Here is a 9,840-nt window from a genome sequence, read left to right as displayed (position 1 = left end):
TCAAACAAAGGAAAAAGAATTATGACTCAGGTTATAATTAATGGATCTAACATGTACCAAGAACTATGTGATTAATTACTAAGAACAAGCACTATTGTCTAAATTTTGTAGACATGCTCTCTATAAGTGTGATTCTCATAGAAATAAAGTTTATAAGTGTGATTGTCATAGAAAAAAAGTTTATATTCAGCTTCGCCATATTCATATTGGCATGTGTTTATTACATCATATAATCTTTCATCTGAGATATGTCTTTTGTTTGCGAAAAAGGAATTAAGTAGGTGAGGTCACTCACTTAAAGAACAGGCAATCCCACAAATAAAGATAAGAGGGTTGAGAACACATATTTAAGCATTCTATTTAGGCTATTTCTTGATGTTAATTTTTTATTTAGGTTGCCATATACTCTTAAAGAGCCCAAAGATATAATTGTAACCAGTTTTTTTTTATGTCATCCTTGCTTTTCCGTTTATTTCATGAACCAAAACAAGATAGAAGTTGTTGAATTCATGCATCATTGAACAATTCCTCCACTAAGACTTCCATTCACAATTTATTGTACAACAATAACAATTACGTCTTAATCTCAAGCAAGTTAAAATCAATTATATGAACGCCTAATACTATCCAAGTCGCTCCATTTAACCCTTATTACTTATACTTGGGGAGAATAAACAGAACAAAAGCCTGGATACAAACGTGTAACTAATAAGTTTAATAACAAAGTACTAGGACCAAGGGTGTATCATACTGTAACATCAAGTTATTCCACAGAATACTAGCTGTATAGTGATCAAATATACCAAGGATATGACAAATGGGAAGAACAACCTAATGTTTTTTTAATCTCTGCTATAATCTGAACCTAAGACCTCATGAATCTCAACCACTTCATTGACCACTAGGTCACACTCTTGGGTCTGATAGAACTACTAGAATCTTAACATGAATCAATCAGAAAAAAAATAACAACTTAGGAGTGGATTGCATTTGCTCAATATGTAAAAGTTTGAAATGTTGCAGATCACCACATAGTTAAAACAGAAACCTCTCTAATATATTCTTCTGAAAATCTATCTTTATGTTTTCAATAATACAAGAGACCAGTGTGTCATGTCTCCTCAATTCACATTTTTCCTCTGCAAGCCTAGACACTAAATAGTTTTTCCTCTGCAAGCCTATTAACATTTACATTTCAAAGGGAAGATAGTTTTTTTGTCTGATGTAAAAAGAAGCAAGAAGCGCCAGAAGAGTATTTGGATATCACAAATTCCCTTTTCTTTAACCTCTACTCTCTTAAGTGTTTGTAGCGCGCATTAGTAAGAGCAACATCTTTGCTAACTATTAAATTATATGGTTTGGCATTGTCGGATTCTTTCTGAAGGCATGCTTCCTGCAACGCTCAAATATGCTGTCATAGATCAAATCAAATTGAACTCCAGCTCTTTCACGATTCACAATGAAAAGAATGTGATCACCTTCGACAATCTTATAGTACCTGATTCCAGAGAAGAAAAAAAGGAAATGTTAGTACTAAAGCTTCCCTGAAATACCTGTCGTTTTATTACAACTACTGAACTACACACAATAGCAATCTCAAGTATCCGCTATGTCAAACAAATATACAGTATGTTCAATAGTTGCAAATTTACAAAGCAAATCAAATGTTTTCCATATCTCAAAGATAATTGGTATAAACCTAAGAACTCTTGATTAAATAAACATATAAGTCATAGTTTCCAAATCGTATCATCTTTAATGGGGTTAAGTGAGAAACATATTAGAGAAAAAACAGCGACGAGAAGGTGCAAAACTCCAATTGCAAGAAGTGTAAAGCAAATATAATAGCAGAAGCTTTAAGACTGGTTGCCTACCAGATGCCAGGTAGAAATGGCTGGCAATCAGAATCTTTAACAACCAGTTGACTTGGGTGCTCAACGGGGAAACGAGGATGTGTCATAGATATAGTGTTGAGTGCACCATCATTGTCCCACCAATCCTCATCCCTGCAAGAATTAGATGAATCAAAAGCAGTGAGATGATGAACTTACGTATGATTCGTATAGAAATTGTTATTTGGCAGCAAAAAGGCACACCTATAGCCCTTGTATGGGGGAGGGACATCTGGAGGATGGCGCCATAGACTCATTTGCAGGATTCTGATGAACAGCAGAGGATGTATACCTAGTATGCCAGAAGGGACTGTTATACCCATGACTTTGCTGGTACGCTTGGTAGCATAGCTGAAGTAGTACGTGTTAGGAAACGTATGCAAGTGGCTGTTCAACTTGATCGACCCCTGGAGGGTAAGATCTGGAAGTATCCAATCCCCTGAAGCAAATGGACCAGCATTTCCCAAGAGGCAATCAATAAGACCCCATATTCCAATTTTCCTCCAGGATATGTTGAAGTGGTCAAACCCAAAGTTGTAATAGTTCTTTAGCCAAGGAATGTCAAACCAATCATAAATTATTACTCCAATGCGGCAAAGCTGAAGCAAAGACACAGGCCTCAAGGACTTCCCATCTTCAGGACTGTAAATGAAATCAGTCAATTAAGTAAAGACTCAAGATTTTGACAAATCATAAACGTAAACATACAACTTCAAAATAAATGCTACAAACAGATGACAGCAATGCTTTCATAACCAAACAGAGCAGAAAGGTACAGCAAACTGAAAGTGGATTTAACAGAAACAATAAAGTCTAAAACCTTTATATTATCGCTATCTAATACTGATAGGATAAATACAGGTTGAATCCATTGAAAAACACTTGAAGTGGTGTCTGATAATATCATCTAAGGCTCTAAGGTCACTACTAAAATCCAGAAAATGACACCAATAGCACAAGTGATGTAACCCATGAAGCGGGATGTGGATGCGAGGCTTGACTCACAGGTTATCCCCAAGAAAGGAAGTTTCAAGTACATGGGGTTAGTAATCCAGGATAATGAGGAGATTGATGAGAATGTCACACATCATAATGGGACAGGGTGGATGAAATGGAGGCTCACATCCGGTATTTTGTGTGATAAGAATGTGCCACCAAAACTTAAAGGTAAGTTCTACAATATGGTGGTTAGACTGACTATATTATATGGGGTAAAGTGTTGATCAGGCAAGAACTCCCATGTCCAGAAATAAGAGTTTGAAAGATGAGGATGGTGAGACTGATGTGTGGGAATAGCAAGAGAGATAACATTAGGAATGAAAATATTCAAGTCAAGATGGGAATGCCCCCGTAGAGGATAAGATAGTGGGCTTGAGGAGGGGCTAGAGGTAGACCTAAGTGTTGAGGTGAAATGATTAGGCAGGACATGACGCAACGTCAGCTCCCGGAGAACATGACCCTAAATAGAAGGGTGTGGAGGTCGAGAATTAGGGTATAAGGTTAGTAGGTAGTCAGGTGTATTGCTTTCCCATTCCAGGAGTATTAGTTTATTAGTTTATTCTTGTTTTTTCGTATTCTTAGATTTTAATTACTTGTTTCTTTAGCCTTTGATTATTATACTATCTTATTGTTATTTCTGCTTATTGCTACTGCTTTCTTTTACATCTTCCTTTGAGACGAGAGTTTATCGAAAACAACCTCTCTACCTTAACCAAGGTAAGGTTAAGGTACACTCTAGTCTCCCCAAATCTCACCTTTAGAATTACACTAAGTTTGTGGTTGTTAGCACAATTTATATATTGAACAGCCAAGGTAGCACTTACTAGTTATCTATAAGACAATAAGATATCAAATATATTTGAACTACATAAAATAAGATTGGTCTAGGGCAGACAAGTGGACTACAAAATAATAAGACATCAGAAACCTACTTCATTCCATCAAAGTAGGTTCTTGTAGTCCCATTGAATGCTCCAGACAATGCTGTGACGCTTAAGACCCAGTTTTCGCAAGTGTTCTCATAACCCTTAAACGCCTACAATCACAATAAGCTTAAAATTAACAATAAAACTCCTTCCAAATTCTCAAAATCCATGAATTGATTATAAGCAGACTAACCTTATCAGCTAGCATTTGTTGCAAAACTCGAACAACCTGTGCTCCAGCTGAATGCCCAACAAAATGAATAGGGTGATCTTCATCCCATTCTGGATAATGCCCTGCTTAAAAAGACAGTAGAAAAGAATAAATTAACCATTCACAAAACATTGACATGCAACGAAACTCTACGTTGCTCAAACTCTTCAAAAATGCCAGACAGGTTCAGATACTTTAAAAGTAGTGCATTTATGGAGGATCCAATGGGTGTGACAACATGTTTGGAGAATCCGAGCAACATAGAATTGAAACTAAGCAGAGAAGCCAAAAAGTTCAACCTTGTTCATAAATTCGTCCAAATTGGGAATGCCCACAAGCTTTACTGTGTTCTTCCCCATAGTCAACCTGCCCTCCTTTCAGATAATAAAACAACTCACGAGCCCTGAAACCTAAATTCCATCAAATTTTCCACACAAAAAACAAGAACAACAACATGCCAAAAAGAAGATAAATAACAAGCATTTCAGGCTGCATCCTAAGTTGCACAGACTCTTCACTTTCAATGCCGCACCCGTGTCAAATTCTCCAAAAACACACTACTTTTGGAGAATCCGACACACAACCATTGACATTTTTGAAGAATCCGAACAACCTAGGCTGCATGAACCCACCTGTCATATACGCTAGTTAGCGACCCCAAATCAGGCACAAGAACCCTATCATCCTTCTTCTCTGCACCAGCAAAATAGGAAAGCCCACCTAATCTCTACAAAAAACATCACAATTCCAACACCATTTTAGATAAAAAATTGAATCTTTTACACTAATATGAGCTAAATTGAGAAAAAGAAAATACCCCTTTTCCAAAACCAAAGATTCCATGAACCAACACAATGGGAGGCAGATCTTTTGTACTTGTTAGATTCTCTTTTGAATCCTCTGACTTCAAGCTAACCTCCACATTATTCTTGTAAAAACAATCGCTTAAAGCCTGAGAAAGGTCACCAGCCACAGCTGTGCTGAATATGTAAAACCCATAAACCAAATGAACCAAAGAACTCACAAACAGCTCTGTCAATTGCAGTGCTGTTATCCACCACCTAACTATCATTTTTCTTCCTCTAATTATAACACAAAATGAAAAAAAATGTAATCTTTTTTTAAAAAACAAAAAAAACAACCTCCCTTCTTCAAGAAAACAGAAACAACAATCTTTAAAACAAGAATTTCATCAAACGATTAAACCCCCAAAAGGGTGTGTGCAAAATAACAAAGAAAAAAGATTCAATTTTTATCTATGAAGAAGAAGGGAGGCAATCAAGAAATGCTTTTTTTCAAGCTAAAGCCTCCTAAATGGTGTGGGGGTCCTTAGGCTTTGTAGATATGAAGAGGAAAATTCAAGACTTTGAAAGATAGTTTCCCACAATTTTCTCATTGCCCACCATCAACAATGTCATAACAAAAGTGACCAATCCAAGCCTCATTTTTGTAGAAAACTAATTGCACCCCCATTTGATATTTAGCGTGGGGTGGGGGGTGGGGGGTGGGAGTAGGTGGGGCCTACCATACCTCAAAGACTGGTGGGGGTTGGTGCCAGCTGCCAAAGGGTCTTTAGATTGGTCCTACCAACTATGACACATGGATATAAAGACAGCCTTGGAAAATCCATAAAGTTGAAGCACTAGAAATTTGGAGAACAATCCAAAGATTATGCCTAAGTAATTGGAATAACGATATGGTTTAGGGGTATAATAAGGTGCATAATCCATCATAATTAAAGATATAATTAAGGGTACAAGTATCCAAGAAAATTCTTAAATATATGGGGTTTCTTTTTTTAATTTCTCATCTAGTACCCACATTGAAGCACGACTAAATACATTGAAGTCCAACTAAATTCGAATTCATCCCAAGAAGTCCCACATTGGAGGTAAAGTGCTTCCTAACAAAGGCGATTATATATCCAAGGAGATTTAAACTAGAGACCTTGATTAAAAAATAAAAAAGTATTTATCATTCCACCACAACTTTGATTGGTATTTGTGGTTTGTTTGGTGTTAGGTGGAAGTTGATTCTTGCTAAAGATTCTAGGAGTTTCCATTGCATCATACAAGAACAAGGAGTGGGCCCAGCAGTGGAGCCGTCTCGGGGCTAACGGTTCATCTAATCCTTTTTCAATAAAAAATTACACTATTTATTTATAATTAATATTACTTTTTGTATATGTGTAGTAAATATTGAACCTCCTTCAACTCTTTATGTGTTTATTTTTCTATATTTTAAATTTTTTTAATAAAAATTTTGATTTTGTAACTGAGACGAACAGGAATTAGTTGGGAAAGAGCTGGAAACTTCTGTATTGTGTTTTTATTAAACTATATAAACCAACCAACTCCAAAACCAGAATGGGGTCCTATTACACTTTATCCATATCATTGTTTTCGGTGTTCTAATCCACGCATTTGTCTAAAGGTGCACCACACTTTCCATGTATTTGTCAATACTACAAATTTATTGTGGTATGTATTGTCTAGGGCTCAATATATATTATAAAATGAAAATTAGTTACTTTTTGGATCGACAATTAAATTTTAGTCATCTTTTAAAAATTATTCAATATTTAGTCATCTTTTAATGCTGGAACAAAAAATTGTAATAAAAATATTTTTAGTTGAAACTTGGAAAAACTCAAGAAACATTAATGAGTTTGAACTCTATAAATTACTCATGGAATTTAAGATCTTGATATCATTGTATAAAATTTAAAATATTAAAATAAATATACAAAAAAAAACTATAAATTTTTTTTAAAAAAAAATCTCATACCAACATGATAAATAAAAATACATCTTAATATATCTCTAATCATTTGATTCTCAAAATTAAATTTATGACAAGTATTCTAAAACGACGAAAATATGATACAATCTAATTTATATAATACAGAATACAAAGAAAATATTTAAATTTAAATTATAACAATTTTGAATTAACCAAAACAAATTGAATAGACATAAAAATTAATTAATTGATTTTCAAAAAATATAACGTGATAACTATTTTAGAACGGAGGAAATTGTAGAGAATAGCAGAAGAAAAATATAATTGGGGAACTTTCTGCTAGCCCAAGATCGTTAACTAAGATCAGAAGATTCAACTAAAGAAGAGGAAATTAGAAAGAAGAACTTGGATATTTTGAATAAGAGAACTTTGTTATGGAAGAAGACTATTTGATTTGAGTTGTTCTTGGGTTATTACAAATTACTAATGCCACCCCTATTTGTTGTGTAGGGATGATTCTAAATACTAAGGGGTCGTTTGGTTGGGAACAAGTTATCCCAGAATTAATTATCTTGGGGTTAGCTATCTTAGAATAACTTATCCCACCATGCATATGAGATAACTTATCTCATCACTATGATATAAATGTGGGATAAGTTATCCCAAACATGACAACCAAACAAGATACAAAAATTTTATCCCATCACTATTTATTTTTATTCCTCACACTAATGATCTCTAAGGGGTCGTTTGGTTTGAAAATTAGTTATGATGGGATAAATTATGTTGGGATAAGTTATGTTGGGATTAGTTATGATGGGATAAGTTGTGTTGGGATTATTTTTTATTGAGTGTTTGGTTTGTTTTATTCAAAATAATAAATTTTAAGAACAATTTATTTGTTTACAAAAATACCCTTCATTAATGTAAAAAGTGATATAACAAAAGGGTTGAAAGAGACATTTTTGTCATTTACCTATTTTATCCCGGGATAAGTTATCCCGGGATTACTATACCACCCCAAGAGAGGGATAACTTATCCCGGTATTAATTATTAATCCCGGGATAAGTTATCCCGAACTTGCCAACCAAACAACAAAATAAGCGGTACTATAATTTAATCCCGGGACTATTTGGTATTATCCCTCACACCAAACGACCCCTAAGAATCTAGATTGTCCTAACCTCTTCTATAAATATCTTCCTCAAGTATCTAATATTCTAGACTATTTAGTTTTTTCTTAAGTACAGCTACTCCCTCTGTCCACAATTGTTTGTCAGGGTAAGGTCATGCACATCCCTCAAGGAAAATTTAATACAATGTGTAATTTGACTAATATAACCCTACTATATCAAGAATACCAAAAGTCCACATAACTTTTCAATTGAACTACACAATCATTAAGGGCAGAATTGGAAAAAAGTGACTAATTATTTCTTGATTGTTTAAATTGACAATTAATCTTGGACATCTATTTTTAGTATATCTGCCAAACAATTGTGGACGGAGGGAGTATCAAAGATATTACTCTACAAAATTTTAGAAAGTTCTACTAAATATCTAAGATATCTTTTGTACCTCCAAAAAATCTAAGTTGAATTTTTATCAAAAATAGTATATAGTAAAACAAATATACGTGTTTGCATGCGTAAGTAGATGAGGGGCGTAACATGCACTCTTGTTAAAGCCGACGTGGGCGTAATACGGCGCACATGCATAAGCCAATTCTAATATGACATGCTGGATTTATTTGTTTTGTCAAGGCTGGCACATGTGCCATAGCTAGTACTCTATTTGACTCCATTTTTTTTATTTTTTTTGGTTCAAAGGATAATACTATTCATTAACTCATAGGCTCCATTTGTTAACAATTTAAGTTGCAAATATTCGTTTGGTGGCCCTTTTATCATTGCAACATTACAAATTTTGATACTAATATATGTAAGTTACGATGCAAATAATTTTTACAGATCATTTGTTGTGTTGTTTTAGTAGCACAAGAGGGAATGAATGCAAGTTAAAGAATTGTGTTCTTCAATGTAAGTAATGAAAGAACTAGTATCAACTATTCTAGGTTTCTTATGTCTAACTCAAAAATAGTTAATTAAACAATACAGGGCCTTTGATAGTTTGACGTGCTCAAAATTAGCGTAGCACACATAATGTGTCAACTCAGTAAAAATATCAAAATGACATAGGCCCTACTTGAGGTGTTTAAAATGTCAAAGCCTAAATGAGATGATGCCTATCAACCTAAATGAAAGTTATGTTGGTGTCAATTTTAGATCGTCATTGATGGATTCTGTCTATTTTTTAAATTTTTTTACAAAAGATTTGATTTTCTTTCCACCCACATTGAGTGTAAATTAAGTAGGTATTTGACCGTAAAAATCAAATATTATTAACTTTATTTTGAAATTTTGAAATTGTGTTTTTTATTAGTATTTTTTTTTTAAAAAAATGGGGGTAGGGAAGAAAAAATGAAAAAGAAAATTACAATGTGAAAATTGTGTTTGAACATAACCTTTGAAATTATTTTTAGAATTTACATATATTTTTTCTTGATATAATTTATACTCCCAATTTCTGAAAACTAACGAAATCATCTAACTTGATTACTTTATTTGAAACATACAACTAAATTTTCTAAAAAAATTAAAAATAATCCGAACTTTCAGTTGTACCAGCCCGATAAAAGTTGCACAATAATAGTAAAAAAAGAAAAGCTGTTCAATAATTGAGCAAAATGAAAATTGAAGAGAATAAATGGGTAGCTCTAGTGGTTGAAACAAATGAGCTTGTTTTTATTGAATAAATAAATAAATTGAGGCAAATAATAAAGGTCAAAAAGTAAAATGGAAAAAATAAAAATAGATTTTGAGATGTTTCCAAAATTCCAAAATAAAATTTAAAGTTATATTTAAAATTTGCATTATAATTCTTAATTAAAGTAAAAAGTTTCTTTTTCAAATAAATAAATAGTAAATAATTTTCATAGTTAAACAGGTTCTAAGTTTTTCTTTTTCTTTTTGAGAATATTATTTTTTATTTATTAAATATATTTTAAAA

At 33.3% G+C, this 9,840-nt stretch overlaps 1 protein-coding gene across 1 annotated transcript; it reads right to left on the bottom strand.

Annotated features, from left to right (window-relative positions):
- Window positions 1–1,066: 1,066 nt before the first annotated feature.
- On the bottom strand, window positions 1,067–5,458 carry LOC125815584 (uncharacterized). Its single transcript, XM_049495091.1, has 8 exons — window positions 4,846–5,458; window positions 4,661–4,755; window positions 4,328–4,431; window positions 4,011–4,111; window positions 3,824–3,927; window positions 2,097–2,534; window positions 1,875–2,006; window positions 1,067–1,498 (listed from the first exon to the last, which is right to left on the bottom strand). The coding sequence occupies exons 1-8, from the start codon at window positions 5,098–5,100 to the stop codon at window positions 1,345–1,347; spliced, it is 1,383 nt and encodes a 460-aa protein (XP_049351048.1). The 5' UTR covers window positions 5,101–5,458; the 3' UTR covers window positions 1,067–1,344.
- Window positions 5,459–9,840: the final 4,382 nt, after the last annotated feature.

This window comes from Solanum verrucosum, unplaced genomic scaffold (assembly GCF_900185275.1).
Source record: "Solanum verrucosum unplaced genomic scaffold, falcon-dt-bn FXZP01000085.1, whole genome shotgun sequence".
In the NCBI taxonomy this organism is placed as follows: Eukaryota; Viridiplantae; Streptophyta; class Magnoliopsida; order Solanales; family Solanaceae; genus Solanum; species Solanum verrucosum.
Note: the sequence above shows the minus strand (reverse complement) of the source record. Positions and strands in the feature narration are given on the sequence as shown.